At 35.5% G+C, this 23,009-nt stretch overlaps 1 protein-coding gene across 3 annotated transcripts in view; it reads left to right on the top strand.

The window, feature by feature from the left end:
- The window catches only part of LOC125645813 (perlucin-like), a 30,322-nt gene extending 11,787 nt beyond the window's left edge, over positions 1 to 18,535 (top strand). For all 3 annotated transcript variants that reach the window (XM_048871663.2, XM_048871664.2, XM_048871662.2), the window contains 3 exons: positions 4,126 to 4,222; positions 8,339 to 8,546; positions 18,449 to 18,535. In XM_048871663.2, the coding sequence (XP_048727620.2) occupies positions 4,126 to 4,222; positions 8,339 to 8,546; positions 18,449 to 18,479 (336 nt within the window). In that variant the 3' untranslated portion in view covers positions 18,480 to 18,535. The remainder of the gene's footprint in view (positions 1 to 4,125; positions 4,223 to 8,338; positions 8,547 to 18,448) is intronic.
- The last annotated feature ends 4,474 nt before the right edge of the window (positions 18,536 to 23,009 follow it).

Genomic DNA, 23,009 nt, shown 5'->3' with positions numbered 1-23,009 from the left:
CACCCGAATACAAATATTTACATTTTGGATTCGCTTATTAATGCATTACAGCCTAGCCATTAACTCCAAACACTGCCGTTGAATACATAACAGATTTCAAAAAATTGCAAATACAAATATTTCCTCGAGTGAGTCATTTAAAGTAAAAGGCAACCCAAAGGATTTTTACATAATATATGATAGGATTAATCATATGATAAAAATTTGTCATATAATTCTGTTGATATATGGCCCTGATAAGCTTCAGGACTAATTTGAAAAGGTCAAAAATTGAAATTCCCGCGATCTATAGAGGCTGCCATGATGTGTAACTCTTTTTGTATCAAGACCACAAAAATCAATAATTTTGACATCACACCGTCTGTTCTGGTTTTGATGAGAGTCTAAGATCATCCACAAGTGCTTGGGTTCGGACCACCCCCCCCCCCCCTTTCTGAATAAGCTACATGAGTTGATTTAATTTTAATTTTCTTGAAAATATTTCTAGTACATGTCAACAACATATTGCATACCCATAAAGTCCAAAATGATTCAAAATAAGCCCTTAAAAAATACCATCACTGGTTATTATAACAGAACTTATAATAACCAGGGAAGGTATTTTTTTAAAGGGCTTATTTTGAATTAGATGTATTTCGGACTTTATGGTATGCAAGACGTTGACATGCATTAAGAATATTTTCAACAACAAAAAAATAATTAGGGTAGGGTGGTCTAATTTCGACCGATTATGTTTACCACGTGAATTAGAAACGAATATATCGATACATGACAGAGTTAATGTTAAACTGGTTTTTAGATATCCTGATTGCTCTCATCTTGTCATAATTTTTCAGTGTTAAATATCTTTAAAGAAAAAAGAAAAAAAGGAAATACAACGTTTTTAGTAGCATTGTCAACATCAGGGTAACTTCGACCATGTATGGGGTAAATTCGATCACATATCTATGTTATACCGTTTTATTGACTTGGTGTGTCAGTGAAGGGGGATACAAGCGGAGCAGACTTTTTTTTTCAGTTTCGTCCTTATTGTATGAACATTGTGGATCCAGAAATTAATCTATGGTTCTAAATAAAAGACTTTGATGCGTTTCTTTGCGTTTCGATACATACGTTTATTGTTCACTAGTAGTGCTTGATGATAACTATATAACATTAAAAAGACTAAAAATATAAGAGAATGGTCTGAATTTGTTTCCAAATAATAGATATAATTAAAACGCTGGGTATCTGTGGTACCTATCGGGTGAATGAATATTGTGAAAATATTTTGTATGGAATGAAAGGGGGGGGGGGCTGTGACATGCACAGCAAGAATTTACCAAATATTAAAGAATATAACTGTTAAGAAATAATCATTCAACCAAACTATGATACAAATTTGTCCAAAGAAATTGAACTATCCACAAAAGGCATAGGCGTAGCTTGGGTTCGAATATTACCGAGGCAGGGGGTCTGGAGGGCTGTGCCCCCCAGAAGCTATCGACATTTTAACAACGTAAAAGGTTTTTTTGTTGTTTTTTTTACCGAGGCAGCTGCCTCGGTTGCCTCAATGGAAGCTACGCCACTGACAGGTAGGGAAGGATTTAACCATGGTGATAACCTGTTACCCCCCCCACCCCCCGTATATCGATGATTTGGACGAGACCATTGCTACAGCACGTGTAGATTATTCGGAAGGGGGTGGGGGGTCCTGAACCCAAGCACCAAACTTAACTCTTCGTGACTTGTTCATGTGCACAACTCGGCGATCGGCTCCATTCTAACAGATAACACATCAGACATTAAAGATTTTAAAGAATTTGTATTCAGGTTGGCTCAGGAAATTGAATGCATTTCCTAAATAAAATCCACCTCTTATGATAGCCTTCGATTTACGGCGCGGGATTATTTTGCGTACAGTTGGAGTCTTATTAGGCCTAATTATCGATCGCTGAAGATTGCATCGGAGGTCAAATTCTACAATAATGTAATATACACAGTATAGTAGACAACTGTATGACAAACGGGATGATTTCAGCTTCTCCATCGTCAACTTCCCATATTTATGTAGCAATATTCCATTATCACCTGCATATGGTGTTTATATATCTCAACTGATTCGATATGCTAGAGCTTGTTCTGCGTATGGTCAGTTTTTAAATCGAGGTAAGCTACTGCCAAACAAGTTGATGGTACAGGGATTTCAACAGTCTCGATTGAAGTCAGCATTTCGCAAATTCTATGGTCGTTATAACGATCTACTTCGTCAGTACAACCTCGCATTGGGGCAAATGCTGTCTGACGTGTTTCATACCGATTGTTAAGCCGTTCTTGGCACACTGATTTTGACTGCGGATAACTCCGTTTACTTGATCAGGATATAGGGCTCACGGCGGGTGTGACCGGTCAACAGGGGATGCTTACTCCTCCTAGGCACCTGATCCCACCTCTGGTGTGTCCAGAGGTTCGTGTTTGCCCAACTATCTATTTTGTATTGGTTATAGGAGTTATGAGATTGATCACTGTTCATTATCTTCACCTTACATCAAAAAATGAAATAAACTGTAAAAATATAATAAAAATCACAACTTATTCTGCACTAATGCAGACTTCTCCTCTATAGCCTCCTACCCTTCCCAATAAACATTGTACGCTGTATGATAAAGTAACTGTCGATTCTATAAAGACGGACCCCTGGACACACCAGAGGTGCAAGCACTGAAGATCTTGTTTGTGAACACAGCAGTAATATTTAGTTAGTAGGGATGATAATGGATGGAAATTTGGTAACCAATTAGTCATAAATTCTTTTTACCGATTACAAGTAATTAACCAGTTAAAACTTAAAATTCTCAATTATTGTATTATTTTATTTTATTTTATTTTAGCTTCAGTTTTTTTTTTAATTCACTAAAAAAAAAAACACCACAGTATGATGAGTGCTTCGATAAATAAAGACGTGAACAAAAACCGCATGCTAGCAAGAATATTTGTAAAAAATTCAAAATGTTCACTTTTTTTAACGCCACACCAGAACGGTGCATCACATGATTATTTTCATTACAATATTTGGCTTCGAGTTTATGTTAAAGAAATAGTTCTATTGTCTTGAAGTTTGTTTACAAGAATTGCAAAGGTAGCAAAAATCTTTTTGGACGGCACACAGCACTAAAGTTACTCAGGACGTGCGAGTCCGTTCTCCATCACACAGCTGACATTTCATCTCTTTCTCATTTAAGTATTACTATGCGTGAAACATTGGGAAGTAACTCCGAAATATGATTTAGTCTGACCTCCATGATTTTTAGGCGTATCTTGTCCTCTCGGTGGAATTTTCCTATCCCACACTCGTACTAATGAAGGATTCTATTAGTCTCGTACTGCTGTGACGTCATTTGATTCTGACGTCATATATTTTCTATGAATTACGTTACACGGTGAAAATAATCCTCGCAAAAACTAGATAGGTAGAAAGAGCATATCCGAAAATGGTTTACACTGTAAGTGTAAATTAAAAAACCCAAGGTTGTCCACCAGAAAGCTATACTATATTAAAATTTAAAGAAAACAATGCAAAACATTTTACTTTGCCGTGTCACTGGTATTATCTTCTAGGTTGTCATTTTAAAAAGGAAAAGAAAACTGGCTTAGATCCGCCACTTTACTTTCAATTTTGTAATTTCACGGTAGTTTATCGAAAACGGAAGTATGTTTTTAATTAATTTTACGATATCTTCTAATTAGATAAGATTATATTATAGCTTATGAAAACCACCTCGCATATGAAGCAATATTAAAAGTGCAAGCAGTATCTCTGGAGCAAACGTTTTGGAGTTTATATGCAAAAATTGTTAATATATAATGTTGACACTGAAGTCACAATTAAAATTCATGGATTAAAGATCCCGCAATTATTTTTTTAATAGAGTTATCTCGCTTGTGCCATTAAAATTATCTTCAAAAGGGAGACACAGTTGTCACCATGCACGTGAGGGAGACATCACAAATTTTCTTTCACGTGACCAACCCTCGACCAATAAAATTTACTATTATTCTGAAGGATGATATTGCTAATTATGATAACATCATGATAGTAATGATAAATGCTTTCGAAGTAATTCTATAATATATTTTTTCCTGCAGCTGTATTGCAGAGCACTGAATGCAAAATTGGTGGAAATAGAAACGGAAATGGAAAACGAATTTCTGCGTATTTACTTGATGGATCATGGATATACGAGTATGTTCTATTGCTTGACTAAAGGATCTAGAAGTGTTCATAGTGGAGCCTTTCAACGGGCGATGCGAGATGTCAAAAATAGATGTCGCAGCTCATAACCTTTCTTTGATACGTACAGTAGGGTGTCAACTTTTCTTATTTTAGCAGTTCCTACGCTTGATTTGGATTACAGCGGACTTTTTTTGTACCAATGCACGTTTTTTTTTACTTCGTTTTGTGAAGATTGGTGTGACCTTAACCTTTGTTACTGAGGAATCCAGTATTAGCGTTAATATTGGGATCATCACAATAACATAGGACGAGAAACAGTCCAGTTTTCCCAAGTCTTTGAGAAAAGAATGACGTCACAGAAATGTTTTAATTACAAATATAGAATCAGTCATTTGAAATATATACCAGTAAGAATACGTCCAAATCGACACGGACATTTATAGATATATCCTTTTTAATGTATTACTTTTTAACTCACCTGAGCCGAAGGCTCAATTGAATCGAAAGTCTGTTCTCCGCCGTTGTCGTCGTCGTCGTCGTCAACTTTTCATTTCCATCTTCTTTTCCAGAACCACTGGGCCAATTTTAATCAAACTTGGAACAAAGCATCCTTGGGTAAAGGGAATTCAAGTTTGTTCAAATGAAGGGATACGCCCTTCTCGAAGGGGAGATAATAACAGAATAGTGAAAATACATTCAACTTTTTAAAAATCTTCTCCAGAACCACTGGACCAATTTCAACCAAATTTGTCACAAAGTATCATTGGGTAAAGGGGATTCAAATTTGTTCAAGGGGAGATAATAGTGAAAATACATTGGCCACTTTTAAAAATCTTCTCCAGAACCACTGGGCCCATTTCATCCAAACTTCGCACAAAGTATCCTTGGGTGAAGGGGATTCAAGTTTCTTCAAATGAAGGGCCATGTCCCTTTCAAAGGGGAGATAATTATAAAAATGTAAAAATATGGTGGGGTTATTAAAAATCTTCTCAAGAACCACTTGGCCAGAAGAGGTGAAATTTATGTGAAATGAAAGCTTTCATACATAGTGCAGATTCGGGTTTTGTTGGGGCCACAATAGGAGATCAAAATTTTACATGCGAATATATAGGTAAATCTTTGAAAATTTTCTTAAGAACCACTGTGCCAGGAAAGTACCAATTTACATGAAAGCATCCTGACAGAGTGCAGATTCAGGTTTATTGAAATCATGCCATCCCTGACCGGGGGGGGGGGGGGGGGGGGGGTAAGGATGTGGTCACAGTAGGGGAATAAAGTTTTACATACAAAAATATAAGGAAAATCTTCTCAAAAACCACCGGACCAGGAAAGTAAAAATTTACATGAAAGTTTCCTGACATAATGCAAATTCAAGTTTATAAAATCATGGCCCCTGGGGGTAGGATGGGGCCACATTAGGGGATCAAAATTTTACAAACAAATATACATGGAAAATCTTTAAAAATCTTCTTCTCAATGTCCAACCCGGCCAAAACAATTTACATTTACACGAAAACTTCCTAACATAGTGCAGATTGAAGTTTGTTAAAATCACCCCCCAGGGAAAGGGTGGAGCCACAGTAGAGGATCCAAGTTTTATATACAAATATATTGGAAGATTCTTTAAAAATCTTCTGAAGAATCACTGGGGCAGAAAGGTTTACATTTCCATGAAAGCTTCCTGACACAGATTCAAGTTTGTAAAAATCATGGCTCCTGGGGGTAGGTTGGGGTTACAATAGGGATCAAAGCTCTACCTGCAAATATATAAGAAAAATCTTTAAATATGGTCACGTTAACTCAGGTGAGCGATGTGGTCCATGGGCCTCTTGTTTCTTTATTTTTTCCGTTGGATATGCATTCAGTACAGTAATTTGTTTGTTTGTTTTGATGTTTTCTGCCACACTCAACAATTTTTCAGTTATATGGTGGCGCCCAGTTTTTATTGGTGGAAGAGAGATCCCAGATACAATGTACCTGGGAAGAGACCACCGACCTTCCGAAAGTAAACTGGGAAACTTTCTCACTTACCGGCGCGAGCGGGATTCGAACCCGCGCCGACAGAGGTGAGAGGCCGTGTGATTTTGAGCGCAATGCTCTAATGTTCTAACCACTCGGCCACGGAGGCCCCCAGTACAGTAACTTAATAGCAATCGGTATAATGTTATCATTAAGTGTTATATTATCATTTGCGTCGACAGACTAATTGAATATACAATTGCATAGTCAGGTTTTGTATGCTTATCTCGTTGCCTCGTTTTAATGAAAAAGAAACACGTTTTTCCAGAATAATAGTTTGATCAATAGAATTAATTGCACAAAAGAGTTTTCATTATAAATCACACAATTGTAAAACTTGCACATCAACAGCATTGACCCATGAATTGAACTTAGAAGGCCAGTATAACCATTTCACAAAATATTGTATATTGCGCTATGCCCTTTGGTTCTTACTATCTTCTCTAGTCTTAACACATGTTTTTACCCGTATATGTTTGAAAGAACTGATTATTGGACGTAAGGACGCGGGTGATTATATGTTATGCTTTTAACCTAGGCGACCGTGATTTACTGCGGGCCTACATAATGAAATAATAAAACTTAGTAATACACATCTAAAAACATCATTATCATTTTATTATTCAATCAAAAAGGTTTGCACTCAAGGTTTGGAGTAATTTTTTGGGAAGTGTATTTTTGATTTCTACATTGAAGAAGGATTAGGAAATTACAAAGAAAAACTGGGGTCACAACGCTTGCTATTGGGCTAAAATGTTCTAAACATAACCTTTTTGCAATTGAAATTTATTCAATTAAACTTGATTTGTCTGTTGGTATGAACACAACTTAAACAACACAAATCAATCATTACATAATCATGTCTTCTAACACTACAGGGGTTCCAACAGTTGTCTTTAAAGTCAGGATTTCACAAATTATATGGTCGTTATAACGATATAGTTTGCCAATACAATCTATCATTAGGTCAAATGCTGTCTGACGTGTTTCATGCCGATTGTTAGGCCGTTCTTGGGACACTGATTTTGACTATGGATAACTCCGTTTACCTGATCAAGATATAGGGCTCACGGCGGGTGTGACCGGTCGACAGGGGATTCTTACTCCTCCTAGGCACCTGATCCCACCTCTGGTGTACCCAGGGGTTCGTGTTTGCCCAACTTTCTATTTTGTATTGCTTATAGGAGTTATGAGATTGATCACTGTTCGTTATCTTCGCCTTTTATTGATCACTGTTCGTTATATTCGTCTTTCATACAAAAAAGATTAATTCTATTAATGGAAATAGATAATGACCTTTTTACACTTGAGATACGAAAAAAAGTTCGTGATATCATTGAGATTTTGAAAGGACATATAAGGAGTAATGTCAATTTCTAAAATTTCACATAATTTTCAAGGTCTTGTCTTAAAATTTAAAATGACTACTGAAGTATGCTATGGTATAGTTTAAAAGTTATTAGCAGTAATGTTTTAAAACGTGGACCTCTAGGGTGAGTTTTAAATTGAACTATATTTTAGTGAGAGCTTTGATCTCGACCTTTCCGTTACCAAGTATAAAGTCAATTCTAAAAGTTAATACAAATGTCAACGTTATGGACAGACACATCAAATATGACCAATCACATGTTAACATCCGGGCAAAAAGTAATTTTTTGAGAGTTCACATAGTGTCCTTGTTATCTGAATACTTTCCTATCATTTCAGACAATGTCACAAAAACGCGTTTAGATAAATAAAAATGAGGTACATGTGTAATACTAGTATTCAAATGAAATTTATCATAAATGATTCTTTGATGATGAATTATTCAAATATATTACTAAATTATATTAAATATTATCAAATATATTATTGAATTATCATTACCTTAACACAATATACAGGAAAGACATGTATTCTACATGTAGTATATCAAGGACTGAACAATATAAGAAAATTATTATTCAATGTCGTCGAATTGATACATGTGTCAATATTGAACATTGGTATAGAGAACTTCTGGAATTTATAAGTGTTCAACGTCCGTATTAATGTAGGGAACGTTTGGATTTCATAAGTGTTCCTGTATTAATGTAGTTAACTTTTTTTGGGTATTATATGTAGAGTATTTCTGGATTGGACTTACTGATGCCTTAGTGGAAGGACGTTGGGTGTGGGAGACGACCCAAACTACCCCAACCTACACTAATTGGGGTCCTGGCGAACCGAATGATTCGGAACATCATGAGGACTGTGTCCATATGTATCCGTCTAGTTTCCACTGGAATGATGCTCCTTGCAACAACAAATACAGTTTTATCTGTGAAAAAGAGTAAGTTTCATTCTTATTGTGACTAAGGGAAAACATGGATAGATAGACATAATTTATAAAGTTAATTTCGCAAGACTTGCGAACATACATGTATGCAATGAACTAGCATGTAGTGTTGACAGACCATTACCTGTTTTAAAAAGAGCAGTATGAGAAACAGGACTGAGAAATACCTTTAAGTAATTAATTAACGAATAGTTGACTACAGTGTACATATTACAGTATTTTTGGATGATAGATTGCGTCATATGAATGTTTTCGAGTTCCAATGAATTGAAGAAGCAGCTGTCTATGATTCATTGTGAAGAGTGGTGGTGTAAAGTGTTGAAAAGTCAAATATTCTGATGGTGTTGATTTCGGAGAAGTTTGCTTGTGATTTCAAATTTGTTAAAAGTTCTTTCGAAATTGGAATGTCTGAGAATCCACTTTTGATTTACACTTCTCACATTTGTTGAGGCACATTACATCTGAAGCTTCTTCACAACGGTTAATATTTTCGCGAGGAGTAAAGATAGGGCTTCATAGAACATTTCGTGGCTCCTGCAATATATCTCTATAAGTGTTTTTGTAAAGTTTTGGAATTCATTAGAGGCACGGTACATGTAACTATGTTCATTTGTTTCATTTACTGGAATTTTAGATATGTTTTAAATTGAAATATTCCGTCCCCTGATAGGGAATTTTAGATGTGTTTTAAATTGAAATATTCCGTCCCCTGATAGGGAATTTTAGATATGTTTTAAATTGAAATATCCGTCCCCTGATATGGAATTTTAAATATGTTTTAAATTGAAATAGTCCGTCCCCTGATAGGGAATTTTAGATATGTTTTAAATTGAAATATTCCGTCCCCTGACAGGGAATTTTGAATATAAGCTTGATTACCAAAATATGGAATTGCAGCCATATAAACAATAAAATGCTTTCTTTGTTGTTTCATCGGGTGATGAAGGTACATGTACATGTACATGTAGCTAGTATTGCAGATAAAATGCATAGCCCGCGTAAGCTATCTTCATTACCCGATGAAACAACAAAGAAAGCATTTTATTATTCAAATGGCTGTAATTACTGTTCGTTATCTTCACCTTTCATTGTTTATATTTATATATATGGGGTGCATTATTTAAATATATAAACTAGAATTAAGATCTAAAATATCATATGGTAGACAGCCAATGCACCTTTTAACCTTGATGACATTCCATATTTGGTGATGATTGTTCAGACAGGTGGTACTAGAAAATACGATCGAACTAGTTTGTAACAAACATGTAGTTATTGCATGATGAAAGCAATGTCAATTTCGAAAGAAATATAAGAGAAAAGATTCAGCGAATGTAAATATGTTCTTTGAAAATGCAGATGTACTTATGAACCATCCGATACTTTAATTATTAGCTCTCAGGAACTTGGGTTACATCTAGTGGTGCTACATTTCCCCTAATTCTAGACCAATCATTTCTGTTCAGGATAACGTGATTGACTGTATATTGTTTAACGTCCCTCTCGAAAATAATTCCCTCATATGGAGACGTCACCATTGCCGGTGAAGGGCTGAAAAATTTAGGCCTATGCTCGGCGCTTATGGCCTTTGAGCAGGGAGGAATCTTTATCGTGCCACACCTGCTGTGACAGGGGGCTTGGTTTTTGCAGTCTCATCCGAAGGGCCGCTCCATTTAGTCGCCTCTTACGAGTACTGAGGATCAGGATTACAAGTAGACCAAAAACTATAAATGGTAAATACAATTACATGTATCTACAGAATTGACCAGAAACCTAGTGTGATTACGTAATCAAGCGAACTGTCAGTTTGATTTTAGCTTTAGTAAATGTTTGAAAATATGTAAGAAATTTTTAAATATTAAATTTATGAGACGACGATGCAAGAATATAGCAATATAAGGTTTCAAATGTGCGCATGTTTTTGTTTGCCGTAAATTGAAAGTTTTTACATATGTACAAGGGGTGGATCTGTAGCTCTCTGATCTGTCCTGATATTTATTAAGAGAACTCTACTGTTCTGCAGTTAGATTGAGACCTGTTACCTACATTTTCTGGATCTTTGGTATTTGTCGATAAGTGTTACTTTAGTAGAAAGATGACGTAACACTGATTACTTAACTGTCTTTCATGAATGTTCCAGAGACTTCATTTTTAGCATGAATACACTATAAATATTATGATATTTAAGCTCTGGTAGACAAGCATCCTGAGAACTGGTTATTAAACGCATTTTGGATATATCTGGGGAACTATAGGAATGAGTTTTTATTGGGGAAAAACCCAGCCGATTTGTGATAGTTTTGTGTGTGAATTCAGATTAGCATTCAAACTCGCAGCGGACATAATTATTGTATATGTAAAACTTATACGGTACCAATTTTGATGCACCAGATGCGCATTTTGACAAATAATGTCTCTTCAGTGATGCTCAACCGAAATGTTTGAAATGTATATCTATCGTAAGTTAGTTTTTTGATAGTGTTATATTTTGCTTTCAATAATTGTATATAATTTAATTCTTATTGTATCCTTGTCTCTGATTGGTCAAATTCCAATTGAGGAACGCAAGTTATTTTTGTATAACCTGGTTTGGTATGGGGACACACCCCCTTGACAACCAGATGTCGGAACTATTTTTCTCTCTCTCTAAATTTACATCGCAGCACTGTTTTCAGCTTTCTATGGAATAGAAAGTCAACGTGCACAATAAGATACTTCGGTTTGATACACATGTTGTTTTCTCGTTGTCAATAGTAGCATCTACTTGTACGCAAATCACTGTTGTAAAATATCGTTCTCTGTATGTATGGTCGAATAATAGATTAAAACAAAGATATTATATTCGAATTAATGATTTGCCAACTAAACATTACCCTGTTCATTTTGAAATATATTTCTCACTGGGGAAAGGGGGGGGGGGGGGGTGAGAGTTGTTTCATTGCTTGATCCGTCTTTCAACAAAGCAAACAGAAATTCATACGTCACATTTTATTATATGACGTCAGACACGTTGACATATACACTGGATCGTGATTTGTCATTTGCTTACATATTTTCTTGTGTCGGACTTACTATTAGCGACAACATTGCATACAAGGGTAAGTTTTCATTTAGTATAAGTTTTCACAGAGTTGAAAGCCGCAAATTATTGCATTTTCTGATATTTGAATACTACACTATTTATTTTGGGTAGGCCTAAACAATGCAGTTTCCCGTATTTTCTCAGCCTGTCGGAGATGAGCAACTTCAAAGTCGATCTCTAAGGGGCAGCGAAATATGCACTGCATGGATAGTCTACACATATTTTCTATCATGACAAACTTTACTTTCGATACAATATTTTGATAAATGGCTAGACTCCGTAAAACTAAGATTAAAGATGGCGATCTTCACAGCTAGACGTTTCGTGTCGTTGTTGCTAAGTGAATCATTGCGCGGCTCAGTTGACTTGTATTTTTTCTGGGTTTATGTACATTTTGATAAACGAAGGTTAGCATCTTTGTCTCTTGCATTAAATTATAAGAAATGACTTTAATTCTGGGGCAAGTTATACGAGTATAACCTGGTTTGGGTCAGTTTACGCTTTTTTATAATCCGCTTCAAACTTTGTACAGTGCTTCATTCCCATTTTAGATGTACATATTGAAGGAATAGGAGGTTCCAATTATTTTTCAAAAAATTATAGTGGATCTAAGAGGGGTGGAGGATGTAAAATAGCTTGTGAACAATTCTCATTTATGGCTTATCTGATAGATTTGAAACTTTGTACAATGCTTCATTGCCAATTGTGCATATTGTTGGGAAAGGAGGAACCAATTATTTTCCTAAAAGTTACAGTGGATCTAAGAGGGGTGGAGGATTTTAAAATAGCTTATGAACACTTCTCATTTATGGCTTATCTGATAGACTTGGCACTTTCTACAATACTTTAATGCCTTTGCAGATGTGCATATTATAGGGACAGGAGGATCCAATCGTTATCCTTAAAGTTATAGTGGATCTAAAAGGGTTGGGCGGTGTAAAATAATTTGTGAACGCTTCTCCTATATGGCTTATCGAAGTTCATAATGGCTATGTTCCTGCCTATGTTTTCTCCTCCGTACCATGCAGTACATCAAGGGGAGGTTTCATTTGGTACATTTCCAATTTGTGGGTCTACGGAGACATTTTTTGTCATAAAAGCAATCTCTTGTTTTTAATTGTCTTCGGTATTAAATTCTGTTGAGTTAAAAAGGGATATCCTTACCCATAATATAATTAAAACATATTTTCCCACTATAATAGTGTGAAGACATATTGTCAAACATTTATTAAAGCCCAAATCAAACTGACAATTTGCTTGTTTAGGGCTATAAGTAGGTCAAACAGTTTTCCGGACTTTTTTTCGTTACAGATACAGATATTGCCCTGGAATTTACACATAAGATTCCTTTCAGAAGAAATACAAGCTCAGTTTGCATTTCAGCTGGATTGATCTGTCCGTCCGTGACCTACATTAGGACTAAAAGTAGGTCAAACAGTTTTCCGGGCTTTTTTTCATTATGGATACAGTTATTGCCACGAAATTTAGTCAAAGGCGTCCTCTTGGAGGAGTACAAGTTCAATTTGCATTTCAGGTAGATTGGTCCATCCATGACCTAGTTTTCAGCTAAAAATAGGTCAAACAGTTTTCCGGACTTTTTTCATTACGGATGCAGATTTTGCACTGATATTTAGTCATAGGCTTCCTCCAGGAGGAATACAAGTTCAGTTTGCCTTTCAACTGGATTGGTCCATCCTTGACCTATTTTTGGACTAAAAATAGGTCAAACAGTTTTCCGGGCTGGTTTTCAATACGGATACATATATTTCCCTGATATTTAGTCAAAGGCTTCCACTCAGAGGAATACAAGTTCAGTTTGCATTTCAGCTGGATTGGTCCATCCTTGACCTACTTTTGGATGAAAAATCGTTCAGACATTTTCCCGGGATTTTTTCATTATGGATGCAGATTTTGCACTGATATTTAGTCACAGGCTTCCTCTCGGAGGAATATAAGTCCAGTTTGCATTTCAGCTGGATTGGTCCATCCTTGACCTACTTTTGGACTAAAAATAGGTCAAACAGTTTTCCGGACTGTTTTTCATTACGGATACAGATATTGCCCTGATATTTAGTCAAAGGCTTCCTCTCAGAGGAATACAAGTTCAGTTAACATTTCAGCTGGATTGGCGAACTATGACCTACAGTACTTTAGGGGTAGAAGTAGGTCAAAATTTGGTCACAATATCCCTATCAAGAATTGTAAGAGTGAGTTTGCATTTCAGTTGGATTGGTCCATCCTTGACCTACCTTAGGACTATAAGTAGGTGAAACAGTTTTCCGGACTTTTTTTCGTTACCGATACAAATATTGCCCTGAAATTTACAAATAAGCTTCCTTTCAGAGGAATACAAGTTCAGTTTGTATTTCAGCTGGATTGGTCTGTCCGTCTGTGACTTATATTAAGACTAAAAGTAGGTCAAACAGTTTTCCGGACTTTTCTTCGTTACGGATACAGATATTGCCCTAATATTTAGTCATAGGCTTTCTCTCAGAGGAATACAAGTTCAGTTTGCATTTTAGCTAGATTGGTCCATCTATGTCCTACTTTTCACCTAAAAATAGGTCAAACAGTTTCCCGGATTTTTTTTCCATTACGGATACAGATATTGCCCTTATATTGCCCTTATATTTAGTCATAGGCTTTCTCTCGGAGGAATACAAGTTCAGTTTGCCTTTCAACTGGATTGGTCCATCCTTGACTTACTTTTTGGAAAAAATAGGTCAAACAGTTTTCCGGACTTTTTTCATTACGGATACAGATATTGCCCTGAAATTTAGTCATAGGCTTCCTTTTAGAGGAATACAAGTTCAGTTTGCATTTCAGCTGGATTGGTTCATCCTTGACCTACTTTTGGACTATAAATAGGTCAGACAGTTTTCCGGGCTTTTTCATTATGGATACAGATATTGTCCTGATATTTAGTCAAAGGCTTCCTCTCGGAGAAAGACAAGTGCAGTTACATGTAACATTTCAGCTGGATTGGCGCACAATGTTGGGTGAAAGCACGATAAAGAATAATTTTAATCATTAATTTGACTACTCCATGCTCATACATTACATATATAACAATATTATGCGTGAAATATCGCTTTTTCTGACGTTTTTTTTTTTTAACTCTACACAGTGGGCAATGGTACACCCCCTTTGCATGACAATTCCCGCCCAATGTTCCACTGAATTTCTTATGCACAAAATGATAGCAATTGAAGCGTTTCTTAAGACTACTTCTTAAGATACCTGCTTTCGTGCAAAGGAGTCAAAATTGGTAAAATATTAGTATTATCGTCATTTATGAGTGTTCTTTTATTATGCACAGTGTATTGAAATCCAGTTGTTTAAGTATTAGTAATTCCTATTTCTCTGTCTTGAATCAGAATCATTCAATGTATGGAATTATCATAGGCTTACTCAAGTCTCTATATTCTTTTTATTACTGTATCATTTCGTCCAAATTTTACTGTGTTTCAGAAATCTAAATATCTGCTCTCTACCATACTTAGATAGTTGTCACCAAACTATTTCAGATCAGGTTTTTAGTGCCGTCTGTCCGAATGTGAAATGCACATCCCAGGAACTTCGCGACCTAATTCGCCTCATTGTTGAAACTTGGAAAATATTTTTCTTGTGTATTTCTTATATTTTATTTGAAATTAGAGTAATAGAGAAAACATACCTATATTATGCGATGGTTTATCTTGTAAGTTTAGAGTTTGCCCTTTTGAACTATTTCCCTTTATCATCGTCCAAATATGGAAATCTTTACCAAATGTAGAGACAAGTCAAGGTCAAGTAATTTTCAACTGTTACGTTCAAATAACTTGCACGTCAATACTTTTTACGAACTTGAAAGTATTTACATTAAAATATAAGATTACAGGGGAAAATATATAGAGATACATAACTAGAAAACTGACACGGTCAGCAAGGGCCCCACTGAGGGTTATTAGAAGAAAGTGACATCTGTGTTTGATTTAGCAATGTTTGGGGTTGGTATATATGTTAGAATTAATAATATTCAAAGATACTGTAAATTGGAATGAAAAATTGTGAAAAAGGAATCATGAAGCATAAAGCATATTTATGAGGGATTGATGCAAATGTAAATTACTTCTACTTCTGTTTGGCACACATCCACTCAAACACAACAGAGTGCAACTAAATCCCATTGTTAAGGGATTCAAAATGCATAACTGGTACAAAATGTGGTACATACCATTCGAAAAGGATTATCAATTTGACATATTGATGTCTAGAAAAAGGAAATTCTGACATCTGGGGTCTAAGCGTTTTCAAACACATTTGATAAAAGTGTTCTACATTTTTAAAGATAGAAATCTATATAGAATCTGTCTTTACATACAAGGGTGAGACATTTTTAGCTCACCTGAGCCGAAGGCTCAAGTGAGCTTTTCTGATCAAAATTTGTCTGTCGTCGGCGTTGGCGTCGTTGTAAACTTTTCACATTTTCATCTTCTTCTCAAGAACCAATGGGCCAATTATAACAAAACTTGGCCAAATGCATCCTTGGGTAAAGGGCTTTCAAGTTTGTTCAAATGAAGGGCCATACCCCCTTCAAAGGGGAGATAATAACAAAAATGCAAAAATAGGGTGGGGGTCATTTAAAAATCTTCTTCTCAAGACCCAATGAGCCAGAAGAGCTGAAATTTATCTGACATAGTGCAGATTCAAGTTTGTTCAAATCATGGCCCCCGGGGGTAGATTGGGGCCACAATAGGAGATCAACGTTTTACATAGAAATATATAGTGGAAATCTTTAAAATCATCTTCTCAAGAACCAATGAGCCAGAAGAGCTGAAATTTATATGAAAGCTTCCTGACAGCGCAGATTCAAGTTTGTTCAAATCATGGCCTCCAGAGGTAGGTTGGGGCCACAATACGGACTAAGGTTTTACACGCAAATATATACGGAAAGTCTTCAGATATGGGCCAAGGTAACTCAGGTGAGCGATGAGGCCCTTGGGCCTCTTGTTCCTTATTTCTAGCAAAAACATACCATGCATGCACTAACATATTCCATATGCAAATATTAAAATACTTACGTAGAAAATGTGGACTTTTCCGCCAACAAGCAGTAAAACACGCCATTTCGAGATTTTCACCGATGAAAGTTCGGTAACAGTAATGAATAAGGTACACTAATTTTGTATTTCTTTTGTGACTTTGTTTATCAAAAGGAACAGTTCTCTAAGGTATAATGTGCAATTAGTACATAATTCAATGAAGCAGTTACGTTTGAGCATACCCCCACTTTGCAACAGGATGTCAGAAATTTAATTTCGTGTTCCCGATCGAGTTGTTGACTGGGAATGACGTACATTTAATTCAATATACATGTAACACCAAGAATTTTTATATCACATTAAAAACATTACACATGCACAATGTGTAGACTTTTTGGGGGTAAATTTTCTACATGTATATCATTATAATATATCATAATTCAAATTGAATGATCTCCCTTAGACAGTGGTAAATAGATGCACTCATAATACATGTAACAAATATGATGCCCTACATACAGACAGACAAAGTGACATGACCCAAAAATCTTTCTCTTATTGTAAAGTATTTCTGTACAAAATTTGAAAACTGTTTGAGTTATCGTGTCACAAAGAAAGTGTTGACGGACAGACGAACGGACAATGTGATTACTATAGGGCTCCCGCATTTCATGCGGGGTCATGCGGGCCCCTAATAAAATGCACTTCTTTGGTTTGTTATACGGGTTATAATTGGAACGAGCTCCTTGCGTCGCTTCGCGAACTTTGCTTGCTACAATACATTATATATCAATACATGGAGGTAGATATAATATGTAATGGTATTATACAGTATCATTCTAACAGAACCAGTGGGAACTGTACTATGCTTAACTCATGCATGTATATCTCAGCTTTGGATAATGGAATCCCCTCGCAAGTGTGCAGATAGAGGTTTGTTATGTGTTGGTAACAGTATGTTCTCCGTTTCCACAGAACCCCATGTCTGTTTAACACACACACGACTGGTAAAGTTTGACAGTCCAAGCCCCATATGTACACCAGCGTGGTTAGGAATTAGCAATGATTCGGGAATTTGAACAAATGATGAGCATTTGAAAATTCTCTTTTGTGCCGAAGTATACTCCCTCTTGCAATTTTCACCAAAACTTTGTTACCTTACCTAAAGGAGAGAGTTCCACAGGGGGAGATAATTTAAAATTTTCCGAATTTTATCACCAGTATAAATGACTTTCTATTCATTTGGAATCAAAATTCCTTTTCAGTGAAAATAATTTATGTATTAGTTTGTGTCTAAATAAAAGTATGTCGTACTATATTTCTTTTAGTACTTTGAACTTTACTGAACATTTCCTCAGATTGAACAGCTTGACCTACTTTCATTCTTTCGTGCGACTTTGTACACCAAATTTAGGGTAGTGAGGACACTGATCACTTATAAATGAAATGATTGATTGATTGAATGATTTTTTACGTCGTTTTGGCAATACTTCAGCCATTTTACCGCGGTTAACTAATTGAATGATGTTTGGTTGTGAGTGTTTGAGTTTCCCTGACGGCCCCCAATGAGTCTACTCTTCTTGACAAACCTCCACCGGATTTGTACATATTTGTATTAAGGGCCCCATATCCTAAAAGTTTATCAAGTATTAGAAAAAAATCATTGACCAATGATTTTTTTTTTCAGCCACTGCTCCCTTCCAAAAAATTGGAATGGAAGATCTCGGAATTATTATTATTATTCATTGAAAGAAAATTCCATCAGTAATACTCACTCTCTTTCATTTCAGTGAAAACGAGGACATCGGTATCGTTGGCTGATTGTGGTTTTGAGACATCTCATTTCATGATGAAGAATAAAAGGAAATTCAAAGAAACGCTTTGTTGACAACATTTATTGGGCATTGTAAAATGTCCCTGATAGAAGATATCTTCTGTATATTTAAGGGTTGATTTGTTGGAATCCAAGCAGAGTGGCATAAGGAGAAATATTTCATTGGGTTGTATGTAGATTTGTATGTGTGATTGTTAATTTACCTGATTTTACTTGTCATTTGAGAATTTTTCACTCATATAAGGAAGTCACCAGCTGTAGGCGAAATGTCACATATTTGATCTATGTATGGTGCTCAAGGTTGTAGCCGTGAACTTTAAGTCTTTTATCTATCCAATACCTAGTGTGACACGGGATCTTCGATATTTACGTCACAGCCGTAAAAATCCGAGACTTCCGGTTGTAATACCGGACGCTTGGCGAAGAATCAGTCAATACCTTTGTTGAGATTTGTCGCGGTCGATGGGATCGAAAACCAAACCTGAAACCTGAAATCAGCGTCCTAACCATTGGACTGTCGGTATCGGTGAGACAATCTAGAATCGGACACTGGATATTTAAATATATGTATACATGTATAGAGATGTTTATGGTATGGAATTACGATATGATTTGCGGTACAACGAATGTCGAGTAGCATAAATACTTTTGTCTTGCGGGACAAGTTGATTTTAAAGTACACACATGTGGAACGAAGGTCGAAGGTAAGACGAATAATAAACTAATTGTATACGGTATCTATGTCACAGTTGTTATATATAAAGGCCTAGTTCGATCATCAGCTATAGTAACTAGAGTTGAACCAAAGTTCGATCGAACTGCCTTTGGTTAAAACCGGAAGAAGTGATACTGCGCATGTCTGGTCTATCACACAGCAACCTATGCTTACAGAATGGTTAAACTTTAGTAACCAGACATGCACGCTAAAGCTAGCCTTGCGGAATTACGTTCCGGGTGTCAACTAGACAACTACTATGGTTGATGATCGATTGATTGGTTGATTTATTGTATATTGTTTAACATCCCACTCGAGAATTTCTCATATGGAGATCGAACTAAGCCAAAGTGTATTGCAGCGAACGCTTATCTAAATACTGTTCGCTCGCATAGTATGGATGAATGGGTGTGAGTTTGTTTAGTCACGTGGTGTATGTCGACCTTTCAATCAAATGACAATCAAGTAATTAATATACATACTATGTGTAATTAATCTCACTCATATATAAAGACAAGTTCCTGCCTTTTTCATTTACTCCCATGACATATTACTGAAGTGCAACCTTCGCGGTCACTCCAGAAACGTGGGAAAATATGAACTTCATTTTATATATTAATTAACACTTAACCGGTATCTCTTTTTCTCTTGATAAGTAATTAATTTTATTGGCGGCATAACCTAAAATATTGTGTTCTGTTAATGTAATGTACATGTTTAGTACTCTGTATGTTGTAATAAGTTTTCCAACAAAATTGATCTCCTCATAGACAGTTGGTATGAACCGTAGGGTTCTAACATACGAACCATGATTTATGTAGGTCTAAATAATATGCGATATATTCAACACCAGAAGAAAATGCACAAGCATACATGGACATTTGACATTCAGATAGTTTATATTTTGGTTAATAATTTTTATTAATGATTTATTTAAAGAACAACTGCCCATAAAACATACTCCTTAATATCATGGAACTCGCTCAAACATCTTAGAAATACAAAATCGTATACGTGTTTGCCCTACTCTCTATTTTGTATTCCTTATAGGAGTTATGAGATTCATCACTGTTCGTTATCTTTACATTTCATGAAGTTATCTTTCGTCGCAAAATGAAATTTTTCAGTTCGGTTTGCATTAACCCCTTCTCTACCGTACCGGTCAATTTGACCGATGGCGCGTAAAAACAGGGCAATGCAAAAGGAGTGCCTCTAAATCTTTGAAATTACGGTCATAAGATATATGATCTATATATCATATTTTTGGAAATTTCTTCTATTTTTTGACTATGCAAAAATCAATAAAGTAAGTAAAGCCATTAAATTAAAGAAAGCATTTAAAGTGAAAGAATGGCTTCGTCTAAATATGGGGGGGGGGGGGGGGGGGGGGGGGGGACGTAACATCAAAGTCTGATTATGACAGGCTAATGAAAAATCATATACATTTCTCTTTTATCCAAATGCATGTATTTTATAAACATGTACACTTAGTAGCTTATGACCATAAATTACATGTGATCCATACATGCTGGTACTTGTATGCTATGAGCTATGATCTTGCCTAGATTTTCTCTAATTTCGACTAAATCCACACCTCATCTGAGTACCATGCAAGGGGATTTAGACACTGTGTACCATGAAGAACCAATTCAATTCTACTTTTATATCTGGGGTCACATACTTTCCCTCAGAGTTGCAGTATTTTCGCTGGACCCTGTAGGTTTTAACCTGAATTTCTTCAGTATCCCCCCCCCCCATTGTATATGCTAGGCATAATGCTGACACCTACATCATGCATATCTTTTATTCCATTACGTACTTGCAATGTATAATAAAATATTCCATCATTTCTAACACATGTACGTACGCAATCCCCTACCAAATGTCACTTCAAATACAGGACATCTCTATCTTTAAATAAATTTGAGCTGTACTTAAGTGCGAAACTGTCCCTTGCTACCATGAAACTTATATGCTTTAAAACATAAACCAACAATTCTTAATTGTAATTTCTTTTCATCTTTAAAAAGGGTATTGACATCCCAATATTTAGTGGGAAGTTCCCAGGTATCGTCCGCTAGTGACAGTCTGCTGGCAAATCCAGGCATGCGATGGAAGGATGCTGATGTGAAGGACACAGGGACACCTGATCCAAGAACTGTGGTATTTCATTCAGAATGACAACCTGACACTCAGTTGGTATGACTCTTTGAGGTTGAATATAGGGTTAAATCTGTATACATTTGGTTAACAATAAATAATAATAAATAAATCCAGATAATACATTCACAAATGGAATCATGGCGTCATGATACACTGAAATGCGTGTTTTACTGGTTTTTTTTTTTTTACTGCATTACTAAGTATCACATACATACAAAAAGAGACAAAAAATGTAAAATCATTATTCTGTTTCTAATTATAAGGTATGACAAGTTATCTAAATGCTGACAAAAAAGGTATGGTGGCCAATACTGATTTTATTTGCAATTTCCTTTCAGATATGGGACCCGATTATTCAGAGAACTGCAGATTTTAGGAAGCTGTTTTTGACAGAAGATTTGGTTTTCTCCATCTGTATTGCCACCAACCATTATGCTGAGATGGTCATATCTAGGGGGAAGGATTGTCATTATGCTTCCCAAGGAAGTTCACATCCTCTCACTGAAGAGGAATTGTACAGGTATTACTAGTTTTAAAGTACCGATATTGTGGCAGTGATTTTCAGTTTAAAACGAATAATAAAATGCATAATAAAAAGATTATCTTTACCAAAATTAATCTTGCTGTGCGTCTAACACATTTATTAGATGTGTACTACAATTACCTCTGATAAAATTTCATAAGTAATTAATGCATACTAGTAATTTTCAGAGGGCCTTGACTATAGAAAACATTTACAGAGCCAATTGAGCATTCAAAAGCTCTGACAATACATGTACATTAGTATTTAGGACTAAGTATTAAGAAATTCTTTTTTTCCAGATTTTTGTGCATTATCTTATACATGTTTGCTGTGAAGTTCCAGTCGATAGACAGATATTGGTCAATGCATGCCCCTATCGGAACAACCCAGTACAGTGTATCAGGAATGATGTCTAGAAATAAGTTTTAAGAGGTTGAATATAAGAACATTTTTGTTAAATATGATGCAAGTACATTTAAATCTAGTGATTGAAAGTAAGTACTTGAACATTCGTGTATGTTGAACTTGCAGAGGAAAAACGGGTAGACAGTCTAAATAGTATTTTTTGATAACATTTGATAAGGTGCTGTAACTTCTGTTGCTTAGCAACCAAATATATTTGAATGCAAAAAATTAAATTATTTTAGATTAACAATAAAGATCTTTGTTTTAATGTTGCAATATTTATTCTATTTAGTGGAACATAATAGAATGGCAAAACGTCATATTATTAGAAAATGATGGATATTCACAATGTATATAAAGTACAAAGTTTCCATTTTATGACTTTTGACCTTAATTCTCCTCATCATATATTTTGTTAAAAACCTTTTTAAATGATTAAGATTTATTTAAAGATTATATTTTTAAAATAATGTGACATTTACTAATCATCATTCAATGTAATTGTGTTTAAATTGTGTCAAATGTATGTAGAAAGGCAAATTATGGTCAAAATTGTACTACAAGTGTTGTTACTTAGCAACCAAAATTATTTGTTTGTCAATAAAATTGATTAATTTGATTGTGATTCGTTTGTAGTATTTTCAAAGACACATCAGCTCATACATTTAGAATTTCCTATTTTTGACTCTAATTTAGTGAGAGGGGTCGTAA

Source organism: Ostrea edulis, chromosome 6 (assembly GCF_947568905.1).
Source record: "Ostrea edulis chromosome 6, xbOstEdul1.1, whole genome shotgun sequence".
Classification (NCBI taxonomy): domain Eukaryota; kingdom Metazoa; phylum Mollusca; class Bivalvia; order Ostreida; family Ostreidae; genus Ostrea; species Ostrea edulis.
Note: the sequence above shows the minus strand (reverse complement) of the source record. Positions and strands in the feature narration are given on the sequence as shown.